A 19236-nucleotide genomic window follows, 5' to 3' on the forward strand; every position below is an offset into this window, starting at 1 on the left:
AATACATGCGGAGCCCCGCACATGACATGCAGAAAAAAAAAAATAGTAAGCTAAATCGCGTGCACGATTTACTAATTAATTCCCTCAATGTACTAAAACGTGCACACGATTACTTTTGCGTGCCCTCGATTTACTATTTGGTTCTCTGGATTTATAAATAGTGCGCAATAGTAAATCGAGGGAACGCGTGCACGTTTTAGTAGGTTACATTGAGGGAACGAATTAGTAAATCGCGCGCACACTTTTTTTTCTTTTCTTGCATCATGTCCTGTGCGGGGCTCCGTAACGTAATATTAGCATTTTAATTGTTTTTTTTTTTTTCTTAATTTTGAGCCGTATAGAATAACTTTAAATATTTGCAGATTATGTCTGGGTTTGGATTTGTTCATATAAACGACTTATGTTTCTGCATGATTCATTTGACACAGCCTGACATCGAAGTGTGTTTGAAACAAGCATGTAATTCCGCTTGGAATCTCATCAGACCGGTTTAAGTTCACTCTATCTGGGAGAAAGAGCGCTGAGTGAGGAGGGAGGGACAGATCAGTCAACCAAAACCAAACCACATGTAAGCTTTTCGATCATACCTGTACAGCTGGATATCCTACAACAAGACGACACTAGGACAAGAGACCAACGGATAAAGAAAAAAAAAAGTCTTAACAGAGGTAATTTACTCAGAGATTTAATTTAAATACAATTTTATGACTGTTAATATAGATTTGGCGTCAAGCATATGTCAAAAACTGTTATAAAAATATAATTCATACTAAATCATAGTTTTAAAAAAATATCATACAAATATTTTTTTGACACTTACTTGAATGTCATTGATCAGATGACGAATGAAGCCAGGAAGTATTTATTTGCGAAAAGATAGCACAAGCACACGTCTCAAGCAAAACAAATTTGTTAGTTTAATTATTATTTTTTTCTGTAAAAAGGGACAAAACACATCTTATTCACACTTGTCAAACTCGATTCAGATGCACTGTGGTGAAGCACACCGTGAACCGGAGGGACTTGACTTTATACAGAAAATCATGAGACTGGACGGTTTGTTCTGAGAAAGTGTTAATTTGTTAGCAGATGCAACTAGGTTTGAGATATTGTTGTCTTTGTTCAATGACATTCTGGAGTTTTAAGTGCCACAGACAAAATAGTACAACTGATTGGTTGCATTTGTTAATTTGTTTGCTTTGTGTGAAATAGGTTTGTATTTCCAGAACCCACCCTGCTCCAGAGGACTAAAGGAAGGAATATGCTACTGAAGCAGACAGATCTGTTACACAACATGTGCACACTTTAACCAGAAGTGCCTCATTCCAGTGTGAAACTGCTGATTAAAGGTGAGAACACCATTTTATAATCTGTCTAATTTTAGTGAGATTTACAAAACATTTAAATCATCTCTATGAAACTAACTGGACTGTTGGTACTAACATACACCGACCCAGTAATCCTATAGGTTGTTTTTGACTGAAGATTGACAACTGAACAATTGCTGGTATGACAAATATATTTGACCTTATAAACTGCATTTGAATTTGTTACATTGGCTTTAGTGTTTGTACGTGTGACTATTCTCAAAGCCTTCTTACTGACACAAGGTCAACAAACAAAGCACTAAGAAAAGGGTTGTAGTTCCTAAAACTAAACCCATAAGAATGTGTTAGTCTAAATAAATGTTAAACGTCATAAACTAAAGTATTAGTTTTTTTTATTTCAGCCATATGACAAAGCAATATATATATATATATTTTTAAATAGACATTAAAAAAAAAAATACTACAATTTTAACTGACCACAAGGCAAGGGAAAGTTATTTATAGAGAACATTTCATACACAATGGTAATTCAAAGTGCTTTACATATAAAATGATTTAAAATAATCATTAAAAAAAAAGATAAATCACATCAATAAAACCAGTAATGTCAAATTTTAAACTTAATTTTACTAATGATTTAGAATTAATTAAAAAAGTAAAGAAAAAAGATTCTACAAAAATGTAGTGCAGTCAGTTTCGATGTAGGACCGTGCTCGTTCAGTAAATGCACAGCTAAACCGATGTGTTTTAAGATTTAAATGTGACTAATGTTTTAGCACATCTAATCTCTTCTTTTTGTTGGATTCCACTTGTTTTGAGTTAACCCTTGGTATTTCTAACTGACTCGATCCTACTGATCTGAATGGTCTGCTTGGTTTATATTCAGTGAGCTTCTGGATGAGCTGCAGCTGATTTTCAGTTGTTTGACCCCTAGAGTCAAGGTATGCATTCATTTTGAGATCTCTCAAATCTCTGTGTCCAAATGCAATGACTTCAGATCTTTACTCGCTTAACTGAAGAAAGTTGGCACATCTAACTGTTGATTTCTTCAATGCATTGGCAGACGGAGTCAGTGGGGCTGTAGTATTTTGGCGATAATGCTTGCTAAACCTGTGTAACATCAGCATAGCTGTGATTGGGAATTTGGTTCTTTCTCATTATTTGACTCAGTGGGTCAAAGTATTTGGACACCCCTTCTTCTAATGAACAGGTTTGACTACCTTTAGGAATTACCATGAGCACAAATCTTGACATTTAAGCACATAATGATATTCTAAGGAATTGTGTGCTTCTAATGTTATAGCAACAGTTTGGACAGCACCCTTTTCTATTCTAAGAATGCCTCTGTGTATAAGGCAAGGTTAAAAAAATAAAGGATTAATTCAGTCAGTGTGGAAGAAGAACCAATGACTTGTAAATATGGGTACAGTCACACTTCCAAAACTGTCGCAACAGAGATTGAAATACAATTTTTAAATATGTGAATTATGTTTCGTCTTTGTTGCAACAATTTTGGAAGTACCATTTTCTGTTCTAAAGAAGGGGGTGTCCAAATACTTTTGTCCATATAGTGTGTGTACAAGTCGTTGTTTGGTGATGAGTTTTTGTCTCAAGGTCTGCATTTAAAGTGACACCAGAGGTGTTCATCTGGGATTGTTATTATTATTATTTTTTAAACCTTTATTTAACCAGGAAATGAAACTCTTGAGATTTAAAATCTCTTACAAGAGGGTCCTGGCTAAGATAGGCAACACATTTAGTTACACATAAAACAAAATACATACATTTACATATACAGAAATACACATAAGTCACTTTAAACATTTAATGACTCTAAAACTATCCTTTAAAATACATTTAAAATAATTTGATACCAACTCTTTAGGGATGCTAAAAAAATAATAGTCTTCTTAACGAAGACCATAATTCTTTACACCTTTTTGTAGGACTTGGCTTTCTGCAGACTAGTCAAGTTTTTCCACACTGACTGAATCAATCATTTATTTTTTAAACCTTGCCTTATACACAGAGGTACTGTCATGTTAGGATAGAAAAGGGTACTGTCCAAACTGTTGCTATAAAATTAGAAGCACACAATTCCATTGAATATCATTATATGCTTAAATATTAAGATCTGTGCTCATGGAAGTTACAAAAGTAGTCAAACCTGTTCATTAGAAGAAGGGGTGTCCCATTACTTTTGACAATATATACAATAGTGCACATGCTGAACAAGAGCGGTGCAAGAATTGAGCCTTGTGGGACTCCGCATGTCATGGAAGTCCACTTAGACTTATGCTCTCCTAGACTCGCATAATAACCTCACCCTTTCTAATTATGACCTGAACCATTTGAGGACCATCCCAGAAAGCCCTGCCCAGTTTTCCAGTCTCTCTAGAAGTGTTGTCAAACATATCACTAAGATCTACTAGTAACAGCACTGATATTTTGCCAGAATCAGAATTTCAGCAAATATGATTTATTATATTTAGAAGCGCTGTGATGTGATGTGTTTGTGTTTGAAAAACAGGATTGTAAATCCATTTGAGTTTAAGAAGTTGTTTAGCTGATTAAAAACTAATTTTTCAATAATCTTGCCCACAAAAGGAAGATTTGATATCAAGGGCTTAACAACGGCTGTTTTCAGGGAGTTTGGAAAAGTCCTAGAAAGAATTGAGGCGTTCACCACTTCTAAGAGATCTGCTTCTAAACATTTAAACACTCTTAAAAAAAAAAGATGTGGGAAGTGGTTTGTGTAATTGCTGCAAAAACAGACATAGTAACCTTCACAATGGAATGAAGCACTACTGGCATAGTAACTTACTGAAATTACGGTCGATTCTGTCTGACCTCTTCATAACTTGAGGATGTAATAATTGCCTTACTGATATTATTGATCTTCTCAGAGAAGGAAGCAAACTCATTGCATTTGCTGTCGGTGAGCATTTAAATGGGAATTTGACTGGGGGGGGGGGGGGGGGGGGGGTTGATAGTATCTATGTTAGGATTGCACAATTAATCGAAATTTAATCGCGATTACGTTTCTTTCAGTGAAGCACTGTTCTGTGATCAGCAGTAGATATCCATCCAAAAGCCAGAGGCCGTTCACTGCAGCTGAATAAAAACATGATTTAACGGCTTTCATTGATTCAGTTCGACTAATAAACACACGACTACAGCGCTATATGGTTTATCTGAGTTCTTCTTATTATAATTTTCATCATAATATAGTATATCTATAATGAAATGCTAATTGACATAGCCTCAATCACTTCTTAGAATACATTGAAATATTGTGTGCCTTAATAATTCTGTTCAAGAAGCCACATCATCTCACAAAAGGATTTATTTTAAACACTCGACTGATGTTATGAAGTGAATTTGGAGTTAAACCATGTTATTAAATGTGGTATTTTCACGTGCTCTCAGATGAAGCAGCATGTACTACACAGAGCCATAGTTCACTGAGGAGATAAGAAAACAGCTGTCATTATCGCAAACGATTTTGTCGATGTCATAATCTACCCCCGTGAACTCGTACTACATCGATTTACTCCCAGGTCAACACTCTGACGTCACATAACCCAAGAAACAACAATGGCAGCCCATACTGATAATATTGCGTACGGATGCAGAGTTTATTCAAGTGGTACATGGTGAGAAATAGACTTTAAGACAATATAATGCTGCAATAAAATTAATAATCTAGCTACATTTCCTTGTGCTCAGGCAGTTTGGTGTGACTTGCTAGTAGTACTAGTAGTACATCATTACAAAAAATAACACAAGGACAAAAAACTTCTCCATCCATCTATATTTGTCTACTGTAAAAGTAAATTCTGTATTAGTTAACATTTAATACTAAAGATAAATGTATTAATATTAATGCAGCTAGTGTCAAAAACTAACAATAATAGTATGTACAGCATTTATGTTGGTTACAATTTATTTATGCATATACTAATAAGCTACATTTTTAGCATTTCAAGTTAACATTTAATGAACTAACATTATTTAATATATTGTAAATTAACATCAATTAACACAACTGAATATGAATCCACAATACGATATTTATAAATTACCGGATTAAGGTTAAAAAAAGTTGTTCATTTACTTGTAAAAAAGATAACATGCAATTGACTTTTGCAACAAAAAAAAATTGTCATTTTTTCATATTTAGATTTATTTAATATTTAGTCATTTTATGTTTATTTTAATTTGTTGACAAATTGGACCTTACTGTAAAGTGCTTCCCTGTATTGGTTTTCCTATCCATGTCATTCCAGTCAAACCTTTACATTTCCTTTTCATTTTTGCATTTCCCACCCAATTGTTATCTTACCATTCTTCCTCATCGTCTCTGTATTTTTTTTGCCGTAGCTCTGCACAGCCATGCCATTCTCAAGAAGCTTCCTGTCTGAAGATCAGCTGCTGTGCTCCATCTGCTTAGACGTGTTTGACAATCCAGTGTCCACGCCATGTGGCCACAGCTTCTGCATGAACTGCATCGGACACTATTTTGACTCAGTGAAGCACTGCCAGTGCCCTCTCTGCAAGCAGACCTTCAAGAGAAAGCCCGATCTCCACATTAATCGAACTCTCCGCGAGATCACCGAACAGTTCAAGCGCATGAAGGAAACCCCGGGGGCCTCTGGAGGGGACGGCTCAGGCAGAGATGCTGAGGAAGGCGTAAGAAAACAAGACTCAGTGGATGGGACACTAAAGCCAGGCCAACCTCCAGGTTATCTTCTTGAGGAAATGAAGAGGAGACTCACACGGCACAGGGCACACAGCATTTCTCCGGCCTCTCACAATGAAACAGGGTCTGAACTACCTGTCACACCAAACACTGTGTGTACTAGTGACACCCAGCCAGCTGGTTTTGCCAGACAGTTGTCCCAGCGAAGGTACACCCTGAGTGGGGCGGCAGATGCCATGAAAGTGCCTCTTTGTCCAAAACATCACCGTAGCCTGGAGCTGTTCTGTCGATCTGATCTGGAGTGTGTTTGTGCTGAGTGTGGACAAACTGAACACCAGTCACATGAAATCACAAGTGCTGAGAAAGAGTGGCAGAGTCATAAGGTAGGATGAAATGAAGAATAAGTAACAACAGGTACTAACAGAAAATCTGTAAAAGCCTTCACAATTAGTGGCCCAATGTGTAAATTTGATTATATACTGAAAAGAAACGGAATATTAATGTGGCATTTTGCAAACAAATCAGTCCACTTTTCTGAGTTTTAGCAGTGACTTTTAACTAACTGGTGTCACTTAGTCTACTGTAGATCATAAATAACTGGTTACCTGGATAAAATAAAATAATTGAAAAGTGTGCGTGTGCTCAATCTTTAAAACAAAACAATAAACAAATAAATAAAAATGTTATCTTTGAAAAAACAACAACAACAGAATAGTAAGGTGGGATGAAATGAATAAGTAAGAACTGGTACTGAACTGATATTGAAACGTTTAGCAATGTTTTAGTTTTAGCAAAAAAAAAAAAAAATATATATATATATATATATATGTATTTGTCCCTGCTGTTAAGCTGTTGTACACCTAAAGCTAAAATTTTGCCATTTCTTCTGAGTGTACAATTGGAAATGTGGCTTATGTGTCCACATACTTTCTGGGTCCAAGGATTATTTCTGATCTTTGGCCACTACTATTATTCAAAATCAAGCAGCTATCACTAAAAAAAAAATAAAAATAAATATATATATATATATATATATATATATATATATATATATATATATATATATATATATATATATATATACACACATACACACAAGGTTTTAGGTCAAATTGTATGGTAAGAAGAACACATTGACATATAAGCATTTGTTAGAACTAAAACGTTGCATTATATGCATTTACTGGTAAAATCTGGGGCACATCCTGCTACATCATTTCCTGTTTACACAGATGAAGATTGGTATCACAGAGACTGAGATACAGGAGATGACCAAAGAGAGAATGCAGAAAGTGGACGAGATCAAACAATCCCTAGTTAATATCAAAGTAAGTAACGCTACAGCTTCACTTGTTTTCTTCATCCTGCACCATCTAAAATCCCCAAAGTCTTAGATAAAAGTGAACAGCTATGGTTTTAACGTCAGCTGATTTTTAGTAAAGCAGGACATTTTGTCATACAGTGTCAGGGTTTCTTCACCATCCTTAAATCTAGATATATGATGAAACCCTTCTATCATCCTTGCTTCTGCTTCCCCTCGGTGCTCCAGGTGTTGTCAGAGCGAGAGGTGCAGCGCAGCATCCAGCTGTTCGGAGCTTTGATAAGCTCCCTCGAGCGCAGTCAGGCCGGGCTGCTGGAGGTGACTGAGATCAACCGTCGCTCAGCAGAGCACCAGGCTGAGCTCATGATCAGAGAGCTGGAGCAGGAGATCACAGAGCTGAGGAGGAGAAGCACAGCGCTGGCTAAACTGGCCAAGACTGAAAACTACATCACTGGACTGAAGGTCTGTAATGATGTTATATGTCAAGACAACATACACATGCCTTAAGGCCATAATATACTTCACACGAAATTGAAGAACGAACTGATATGACGTCATTTCGAACAAAATCAGGCTGAAACTAAGTTCATTTTGAGTTAGTTTCGGCAGTGCCAAAGCAAGCTTTCTGGGGGAGTTCGTTTCAGCTCCTAAACACTTTTGAGTTTCTATTAGTCCATAATGGTTATGCAATCGGTGGGTGTGTTCTGAAACTCCACCTTCTTTGATGAGCAAATTATTATTATTATAATTTTTTTGGTTAGTTTCTCATTCACCGGACGTCAGGCAAGCGAGAACAATATCTCCGGCCTAGTCACTAGCAACATGAATACACTGAGCTGGCACAAATATATCCACACCTTTATAGAGACTTTAAAGATTTAGAGAAAGAATGAATTCCTAGAAAGAAATAGCAATGAAGCTTGGTGTCGATGACCCGGAGTTATGCAAAAAGCGATGCTGAGAAAACATCCGAGACAAGTTTTCCAAAGCCATGAAAAGAATGAAAGGAAAGAGTAAAAATATAAGGTAGCAAGTACCAAATACATGTGTTTTAAATAAATTTTACACCATACTGCATCTGCTGTTGTTCTTTCAATAAGCATATTTAAAGGGTATGCAATAAATGAAATGCAAAACGAACAAAAATAAACCTTTGTTTTTATCAAAAGTAAATCATGACACCACATGAAATATTAAAACGTGTAACAATTTATCCAGTTTAATATAATAAATGAACACTAATAAAATAAAATAACAAATGGACTCCAGTATTTTTCCACATCATGCCAAAGTTTTACAGACTATGAGTCATTCACACTTCCCATAAAGGACTGATTATGGTTCTTATGTATTGCAAACATGATACTTGTCTCTGATCTAATGCAGATGCTAATCATTATTAACTGATGCTAATTATTATTCTTTTGTCTATAATATTCTGACCATATCTGCCCGTCTCACACCTAGATTGCCTACACTTCATCATTTCATCATTGTTGTGTTTAGGGGATACACGCTAGCGTCGCGAGTCATGTTTACATTAATCTACACCCCGCCTTCAGCAGCGCAGGGGTGTCGGAAAGTTCGGAAACGGTATACCATCGCTTAGCCTTATCAAACTTCTTTTTGCCCCAAAACAAAGAATGAAAACAAACATAGTTTGAAGTATACCGGGGCCCTTTATTAGGCATCAGATTTCATTTGAGTAATAGACTGCCCAGGTCATCTTTTCAGTCTCCTCTATTATTATTATTTTATTTTAAATGTCATCGAGACAGAAGTGGGCTTATTTGACATGAGCCAATAAGAAATAACCTCATGGAAAAAGCGTAGCCACACACACACACACACACACACACACACACACAAGCTCAGAATACCTTACCAGCCGCATACCAAAGCCCTTGGAAATCATTCACAGCCCCACAACACAACCATGTTTTGCTCTGACAAAAACCTTTCTGAGGAGGACTACAGTCTGACTGCCAATTTTCAGTATTTTAACTTAAATAAAACATTCACACTACCGATCAAAAGTTTTAGGTTAGTAAAAAAAATGTGAGTCTCACCAAGGCTGCATTTATTGAATCAAAAATCCAATAAAAACTAATTGATATGATATTTTCAATATGCATTTTTTTTTTAAAGAGAAACTATTGAATTGATGTAATAGTCTTTACTGTCACTTTTTTACTTACTTGAATGCATCCTTGATTAAATGAAAGTATTACTTTCTTTAAAAAAATAAAAATAAAAAAAAAGTTTACGGACCCCAAACTTTGAACAGCAGTGCAAATAAATGCATTACTTTCCAAACCACTAAATAAAACCTATATTTAATGTTATACATATACCAATCACCTTTCTTTATCAGTTTCCCAGAGGAGCTAAAAATGCTATAAGACATTTCACAATGGGAGCAGTCAATGAACAACTCACAAACTATGACTATTGGAGAGAAAATAAGCATGACTTGGCAAACATCAAGCTCCTGGTCTTCCTCAACAGGGCTACTCTGACGTCAACACTCCCAACTCAATGAAGGACTGGACGGGCGCCTCACTGACCTTTGACCTTGGAACGACAGCAGTTTACAGCTCTGTCTGTCAGCTACTGGAACAGTTTAAAGAGGAGCTTCAGAAAGTTCCTGCACTCTGTGAGTGACAGCTGTCAAACACTACACTACAGTGCCATCTAGTGGCAGATGGAGAACTTACTTCATGTGTTTTCTTTCTGTTCTAGGTCGCCCTGTGTCTGCTAACCAATCACCGGTGAAGTCACACCCAAGTAAGTAAGACCTCTCCATGCAAGTGTTCATCTTACCATGATTCATTATTTAACTGTAGATCTACAATTACGAAAAGCATTTTCAAACGTCATCTTTTCAATAACAATGATCTTTATTTTAATGTTTCGCAGAAGTGAGGAGAATACAGGAATATGCAGGTATGTGTTAAAGATTACGTTTTATTGCTTTTATTGCAGTGTATATATAAGCAGGTGCTGTAAAGTTTTTTTTTTTTTTTTTCTCAAGACGTGATAACAGGTTTGCCCTGTTATGTGTAAAGTCCTGAATTGTTCAGATAACAGTTTATTGATTGTTAATTCTTGCACATCTCATCTGTATCCCTTGAAGGCCATAAAAACTTCATCTCTGTTGTTCTTGTGCAAGCTGTTCTTGACCTGAATGTTTCTGAGCATTTGAGAACTTGTCAAGCAGTATGACAGTCTATAATTAATCTAAAACTGTCAAACTGCATTTTAGTTGCCTAATGATTTCAATTTTTTATTTAATTATATACATGCTTTTAAATGCCATTCATGTTAATTGAGACATCATAGATTTCTGTGCATTATATTTCTAAACTAAATATATACTAAGTAATATATATTGTCACGGGAGGAGCACAAGACAGACACAGTGGGCGTGGCGTCAGGCCTCGGAGAGGCTTTTATTAACAGAAATAATAAAACACAGGGAATAAAAGTGGCCAAAGGGGGAAAGTGTCCAAAATAACAGGGAATCTGGTGTCCTCGTCGTGCTGCGGGGTATGTGTAGGTCGGGCAGTGTTCATCGAGGAAGGGTCCAGGTAAGGGGCGGAGTCCGGCGGCCGCACGCGCTCCCCTCCTTGGTCCGGGGCGCGAGGGGCGGCGGCTTCCTCTAGCGGCCACATCTCTCTCGTCGGCCGCGGCGCTGGTAGGGGATGGACGGCCCGGCATCCTGGCCCGTCGGCCGTGTATACGGGTGCGGTTCCCATCCGGATCGCGGGTCCGGCAGCTCACGTCTTGGTGGCGCGGGAGTCCCTCAACGCACCCTTCCTGGACCCACGAGGACACCAGTGTGCATGCACGGGGAAGAGACCGGTCTCCTGAGGAGAGGCGCGTTGGGCTTTTAAACAGCGGCGGTAATGAGGCTCCACTTCCTTCAGGTGTGCCCCATCACACGCCGCCAGCCCTGACTCGTCCAGCGCCCCTCCTCTCACACACCCACTCCAGTCGGGAGCCTGGTGAAGGGCGGCGATTTAGGACGGGGTGCCGGTGACAATCAGGGAGGAGGCAGCTGACTCGTCACATTCCCCCTCCCAAGCGACATCCCCGTCCCCAGGGCGCCACCCACACGGGAGTGCTACCATCCTCAACCAGGCTCCAAACGGTCGGAGTGGGCGGGGCTTCCTCTCCGGGCGGTCCTCCCTCTCGCAGCGCACCAGAACAGGGACAGAGAAACCGGGTTTTAGTAACAGCCTCAACCAACCACAGGGTAAAATGACAATGGAAAAGTCACTTACCCCTTGTGTGGCTGGGAGGCTGTCCCCAGTTTTCCTCCGTCCCAGTCTGGGTTCTCACGAACGTTTGCAAGCGAGAGGGGGTGACGTCACCAGACGTTTCCCAACTGCGCTGTCTAGGCTCCGCCTGCCCGCATTCTCCACCAGTGTCACGGGAGGAGCACAAGACAGACACAGTGGGCGTGGCGTCAGGCCTCGGAGAGGCTTTTATTAACAGAAATAATAAAACACAGGGAATAAAAGTGGCCAAAGGGGGAAAGTGTCCAAAATAACAGGGAATCTGGTGTCCTCGTCGTGCTGCGGGATTTGTGTAGGTCGGGCAGTGTTCATCGAGGAAGGGTCCAGGTAAGGGGCGGAGTCCGGCGGCCGCACGCGCTCCCCTCCTTGGTCCGGGGCGCGAGGGGCGGCGGCTTCCTCTAGCGGCCACATCTCTCTCGTCGGCCGCGGCGCTGGTAGGGGATGGACGGCCCGGCATCCTGGCCCGTCGGCCGTGTATACGGGTGCGGTTCCCATCCGGATCGCGGGTCCGGCAGCTCACGTCTTGGTGGCGCGGGAGTCCCTCAACGCACCCTTCCTGGACCCACGAGGACACCAGTGTGCATGCACGGGGAAGAGACCGGTCTCCTGAGGAGAGGCGCGTTGGGCTTTTAAACAGCGGCGGTAATGAGGCTCCACTTCCTTCAGGTGTGCCCCATCACACGCCGCCAGCCCTGACTCGTCCAGCGCCCCTCCTCTCACACACCCACTCCAGTCGGGAGCCTGGTGAAGGGCGGCGATTTAGGACGGGGTGCCGGTGACAATCAGGGAGGAGGCAGCTGACTCGTCACAATATATATATATTAGTACAGGCCAAAAGTTTGGAAACATTACTATTTTTAATGTTTTTGAGAGAACTTTCTTCTGCTCATCAAGCCTGCATTTTTTGATCAAAAATATAAATGGCAAACCTGTCCTGTTCTCTCATGGCCTTCACAGAATTAAACTCTGGGGCTATTAAGGACAAGGTAATGTCAACAAATCCGTGAACATTTTAGAAAGTTGGTTTGCACTGATATATAAATAATGCCCAATATGATTTTGCTGATAACGTGATGATAATTATTGCTCATTTAAAAATCTGTACTAAAATAAAAATATAACATTAAAACCTAAAACTGGGATTGTGATGCGAAAGTGAATTTAGACATCACAATGTTATATTGTGCATTATGGTTGGATATTTGTTTTGGATATTTGAGTGTCTTAAAAACAGCCTTTCTTGAAATAGTGCTATAAAAGAATTATTATTATTTTTTAATACTTAAAAAGATGCCACTAGATGACAGAAAAAATAATCTAAAAGTGGGTTAAATAACTATATATATATATATATATATGTATATATACAGTACACAGTACAGACCAAAAGTTTGGAAACATTACTATTTTTAATGTTTTTGAAAGAAGTTTCTTCTGCTCATCAAGCCTGCATTTATTTGATCAAAAATACAGAAAAAACTGTAATATTGTGAAATATTATTACAACTTAAAATAACCGTTTTCTATTTTAATATACTTAAAAAAAATATTCCTGTGATGGCAAAGCAGAATTTTCAGCATCATTACTCCAGCCTTCATTGCCACATGTAACATCCAGTCGATCACACGATCATCTAGAAATCATTCTAATATTCTGATTTATTATGAGTGTTGGAAACAGTTCTGCTGTCTAATATATTTGATTAATAAAAGGTTAAAAAGAACTGCATTTATTCAAAAATTTCTAATAATATGTTCTCTCAGATGAGATGTGCAAGAATTAACAAAGTATCCTAAAAAAGTATCACATGTTCTGGAAAAATATTAAGCAGTAGATCTGTTCCCAACTTTGATAATGCATCATCATATTAGAATGATTTCTAAAGGATCATGTGATAATGATAAAAATTCAGCTTTGCATCACAGAAATAAATGATAATTTAAATTATAATAAATGTAAAAACAATAATTTTAAGTTGTAATAATATTTCACAATATTAAAAAAAATTCTGTATTTTTGATCAAATAAATGCAGGCTTGATGAGCAGAAGAAACTTCTTTCAAAAACATAAAAAATAGTAATGTTTCCAAACTTTTGGTCTGTACTGTGCATATATACAAATTAAATGTAATATTAATACAATTTTAATATAAATAAAGTTAGAATTTACATAAAGTACCAAATTTTAAAATTATATTTATTCCTGTGGTGGTTAAACTACAATTTAATCATCATTACTAAAGTCTACAGTGACACATGATCCTTCAGAATTCATTCTAATATGCTGATTAGCAAAAAAAGAAAAGAAATATAAATATTTTGTGACACTATACATGTCTTAGAAATCGTACTGACATCAAAGAGCGTGTGTGTGTGTGTGCATGTGTATTGATATAGATATTTGTTTTAACTTTTTACACCAGTGGATGTGACCCTGGACACCAACACTGCTCATCCTCGTCTAATCCTATCTGAAGACAAGAAGAAGGTGTGGTGTGGTGAAAGGCACCAGCAAGTTCCCAACAACCATGAGCGCTTCGACCGTGTGGTCTGTGTCCTGGGCTGCGAGGGATTCACCAGCGGCCGACACTACTGGGAGGTGGAGGTGGATGGAAAGACGGACTGGGATCTGGGAGTGGCGAGTCATTCCTGCAACAGGAAGGGTAAGATCACAGTCAGCCCCAGCAACGGCTACTGGTTTCTTAGCTTGCGGGACAAGAACAACTATGCCTTCAGGACTGAGCCTTCCACTGCCTTAACCCTCAACCTCAGACCTCAGAAGATAGGGCTGTTTGTGGACTACGAAAAAGGCCAAGTGTCCTTTTATAATGTGGACGCAAAGATGCACATTTACACATTTATGGACAACTTTTCAGAGACCATTTATCCATTTTTCAGTCCCTGTACCAATAAAACAGGCAAAAATGATGCTCCGCTGAAGATCACACCTGTGCTTATGGATTGAACAGTGAAATGTAAACTTTTTCTGATTGCAAATGTTGTTTACGTTCCCTTTTTTTTTTTTTTTTTTTTGTACTTGCAGTAAATGATTTATCTGCTGCCACATTAGTACTTCATTTTCACCGATAACATAAAGAGTTTGGATCACTTGGATGACCGTACTTCCAGGATTTAGCTTTTAGCTCGTACATTATATGTACAATGCATGCATGCTACAGGTTAATGCATGCTACTTTCAGTCATTACCCTTCAGAAAATATGAAAACAATAAGAAAACAAAGCCAAATCCCAAGCATTTTTATGCAATTTAGAAATCCTGGCCAGGGCATGTCTTAAATGTCTTAATCTTCCCTTCAGGAAGGAAAGACTCAAATAATACAGTAGACTATACGTTTCTTAAACAAGAATGCACCGCAATCCACTATAACAATTAATAGCCTTTACTTTGCAGGCATTAAAGAGAAAATGAATACTTTAATTCAAAGATGAATGTTATTCAGTTGTGTTGTTTTGTTTGTCAATTTTCTTTCTTCCACTGTTGCAGGCCTATACAGTTCATTTGGCCCGCTCTGAAATGTAGCCTAGTTCTCACACACTGCACTTTAAAGTTTCTGTTACGATGAGTGTACTTGAACACGATGAAATAAACATTATGGTGTCAGATGGCAAGTTTCTGCAGGTAATTTCTTACTTTATAAAATCCCACCCTTTCTCTCTCTTTCACATACCTTAGTACCAGGACTGGGCACTATTTCCCAACAGTGAGTGGAGTGAGACTAAAGTTATACTGCTTACACTTACGTAATACCATTACAACCACCTCGTGTCTGTTAATGACGCTGTAATCAACGCTAACTGTCTTTACATTGTTTTTTTTACCGCTTTAGGTAACTCCCAAAACAAATCCTAACGGTATTTACTGTATGTGCATCGTTCGTGTTGCAGCATGTCAAAAAGTAACTGTCGGAGAGAATATACCCGAGGGGCTGACTGAGACGTGAGGTTGCGCTTCCTCAACGCGCCGCCAGGTGGCACGCCGACTGGTTTTGGAACTGCACCTTTTTTTTTTCTTTTTTTTTTTTTTTTTTTTTTTGCTAACGTTTCTTAACGTAAACACGTGGTTACTTTCTTTTTCGCCATGTATCAGTCATCTATCATTTATAGAACTACATAACGCAAACTTCTACAGATGCCAGGAGATGCCACTGAAAGTCTGTGTGACTGATCTATATGGAAAATAAAAGGGAAACCAAGGATAGTTAAAGCAGCGATATCTCACTATCTATTGTTCTGTATGTATTAGTCGTTGTACTGTTTAAATTGATCTGAAAAGCATATAATAGAATACTTAATGGCAGTTTCGATTGTGATAACATTTCCCAATATGCATGTTGTCACAAAAGGTCATATGTGTTCAATAAACTTTTTTCTTTTTCTTTTGGGAATCAATCGAGGAAATGTTCAGTATTTGTATTTATTTATTTTTTTGGGCCAAAATGTTAAGGTATGTGTCTATTCAGAAACGTACTTTCAAAAGTAAATAATAGAATGAGAATTATTCACTAACAAAATTGTGACGTAGTCCTGTTTTAGAGAAATACTCTCCCGTTATGCTTTATATAATTCATCCACATGCATTTATGAGTTTTTATATGTGCATCTCAATGAATTAGAATGTCGTGGACAAGTTCATTTATTTCAAATAACTCAAATTTTTCAATAACTCAAATTGTGTATTAAATAAATTCAGTGCACACAGACTGAAGTAGTTTAAGTCTTTGGTTCTTTTAATTGTGATGATTTAGTCTCACATTTAACAAAAACCCACCAATTCACTATCTCAACAAATTAGAATACTTCATAAAAATAAAAATAAAATAGTGAATTGTTGGCCTTCTGGAAAGTATGTTCATTTACTGTACATGTGCTCAATACTTGGTAGCAGCTCATTTTGTTTTAATTACTGCCTCAGTTCTTCAGGACATGGAGGTGATCAGTTTGTGGCTCTGCTGAGGTGGTCTGGAAGCCCAGGTTTCAGACTACCACCAGCAGATGATATTGCACCCTAAATCATCACAGACTGTGGAAACTTAACACTGGACTTCAAGCAACTATGAGCTTCTCCATCCTTCCTCCAGACTCTAGGTTTCCAAAATGAAATACAAAACATTGCTCTCATCTGAAAAGAGGACTTTTGACCACTGGGCAACAGTCCAGTTCTTCTTCTCCTTAGCCCAGGTAAGACACCTCTGATGTTGTCTGTGGTTCAGGAGTGGCTTAAGAGGAATATGACAGCTGTAGTCAAATCCCTTGACATGTCTCTATGCCTTGACTCCAGCCACAGTCCATTCCTTGTGAAGTTCGCTCAAATTCTTGAATCGATTTTGCTTGACAATCCTCATAAGGGTGTCAATGATTGTCTTCTGGAAAACTGTCAGATCATAAATCTTCCCCATGATTGTGTAGCTTAGTGAACCAAACTGAGAGACCAAGGCTTAGGAAACCTATGGAGGTGTTTTGAATTGATTAGTTGTCACCATATTCTAATTTGTTGAGATAGTAAATTAGTGTGTTTTTGTTAAATGTGAGCCAAAATCATCTCAATTAAAAGAATCAAAGAGTTAAACTACTTCAGTCTGTGTTCATTGAATTTATTTAATACACAAGTTTCACAATTTGAGTTGAATTACAGTAAGAAATTAACTTTTCCTAAAAATTCTGTATATGTGTGTGTGTATATATAATATATATACGTTTTTTTTTTCCACTGTTAAAAAATTTACATTGCGGCCTATTTTTCTGACTTGTTTTAAATTGTATTTAATAAATACTTTTTGTTTTTCCTGTTCTCTGGCACCAGCTATTTCTGTGAGTTATTGTTAGTTATGTTTGATATTATCACTTCTAAAACATGACTAAAACTTGTTTAATACTTGCATCTGAAATTAGTGCAAAAGTTACACATCTGTAAATGTCATTTGGATTCAACAAATAGATTTGTGCATGAAAAGGGCATTCTAGATCTACTATAAGGAAAAGGAATAAAAATATGAAGCTGTTGCTTGTATTTACTGCCTCAGAAGTGTATGAAGTTGAATGTGTAGCTAACATGAAATATGATTTCAATCATTTCATTAGAGCTAGACATTTTTTTGTTAAATGCAAGCAGACCCCTTACTAGTTTTACATTTTCTTATTAATTCCCATAGTCCCAGAGTTGTCATTACTTTCAGCTTATTATATATGTGTGTATATGTATATGCCAATAATGATCTCCGTAATGAATTGATTCATTTGAAGTACTTGATATAAATGTCCAGAACACTGGTTTGAAGACAATATGCCCTCATAAGGTAAAAGAAAAATGCATCAAAACAGTTCCACGTGGCAAATGCTGCCACTTAATAATGAAGGGAAAAAAGATAGTGATTGAATTCCTGGCAGTTCAACAGATGATTATTGAGAAAAGAAATAGCATCATGTGAACTTTAATTAAATCATGGCAGAAATCACAGAGGTAACAAGCCAAGCAGGAACGTACAACTGACATAACAAAACAATGTGTGTGTGTGTGTGTGTGTGTGTGTGTGATGACTATTACCATATTTCAATTGTAGCGAACATTCCTCCTCACTAATACACTGTAGAATGTGGATCTGTGAGAATCTGTGAGTTTTTCCAAACTACCTTTTCAGACCGCAAATCAATTCTGGTCAACAGGTGTGACGCACGCTAAAGTCATGTCACACAAATACTGTGACAGTAAAACATGCTGGTCACAACTCCACCCAACCTGTGGAAAAAACCCATAGCTTTAGTAAAAGTCACTGCCAGTCATTCCTATGGCTTAGAAGTGAATGAAGCAAAGCAGGCTCTGAGCAAGACGAGAAGAAGAGAAATGGGGGAAGGGACGGGGTGGTTGTCAGAGAAATGGTCGTAGGCCGTCTATCAGGTTGAGCTTGAATGTACTAACTCTTGCCCTTCTGCCAGCTCTACTTGCATGACAGCCAACGTCTCCATGAGACCTATGTCTGTAACAGTAATGTTACAGTATGGGACATCCGTCTTGGGGCTGAACTGATTTATAAAGCCTTGTAGAATGCAATGAGTCTATAACGTAACTTATAGATCCCTAAAAGTTTAACATTTTGATAATTTCTCAGATTGAGTATTAAAGAGCAGTTTTAGTGAGGGAAGGATGGAGAGGCTGAGAAAAAAAAAAAAAACATTAAGCCAAATGTTCAGCCTCAACCACTCCAACAGCCCAGACAGCATACCTGTCATTCTGCACACCTACACACTCCTTCTTTCACTCAAGTCGTTCTCTTTCTTATTTATGGTATCATGTCTTCATCTTTCTGCCTGTTTGCTTTTTGTTTTTTTCTTTTTTACCTCAGCCTGTTTTCCAAATATATATAGTTCTCTAGTCTCCTCCCATTATCTCACACATGATGAGGTAAAATAAGCATTTTAGGACTCAATGTAAAGTTTGTTTTACATATGATACAAGCACTCGTCAGGCACAAGTATGTATGATCATTTTTGGAAAATATACAGTATGTTTACTGCAAAACATTTCAGCTTATAAGTGAAACTTATATGGTCATCAGAAACTTGCATGC

The 19236-nt window shown here is 37.9% G+C and overlaps 1 protein-coding gene across 1 annotated transcript; it reads left to right on the forward strand.

Annotated features, from left to right (window-relative positions):
- Window positions 1-315: 315 nt before the first annotated feature.
- LOC113105603 (E3 ubiquitin-protein ligase TRIM39) lies at window positions 316-15283 on the forward strand. Its single transcript, XM_026266767.1, has 9 exons — window positions 316-668; window positions 1213-1349; window positions 5712-6413; window positions 7263-7358; window positions 7580-7813; window positions 9860-10007; window positions 10094-10138; window positions 10271-10297; window positions 14077-15283. Exons 3-9 carry the CDS (start codon window positions 5724-5726, stop codon window positions 14616-14618), a joined length of 1782 nt encoding a protein of 593 aa, XP_026122552.1. The 5' UTR covers window positions 316-668; window positions 1213-1349; window positions 5712-5723; the 3' UTR covers window positions 14619-15283.
- The last annotated feature ends 3953 nt before the right edge of the window (window positions 15284-19236 follow it).

Source organism: Carassius auratus, chromosome 7 (assembly GCF_003368295.1).
Source record: "Carassius auratus strain Wakin chromosome 7, ASM336829v1, whole genome shotgun sequence".
NCBI classification, from domain to species: Eukaryota; Metazoa; Chordata; class Actinopteri; order Cypriniformes; family Cyprinidae; genus Carassius; species Carassius auratus.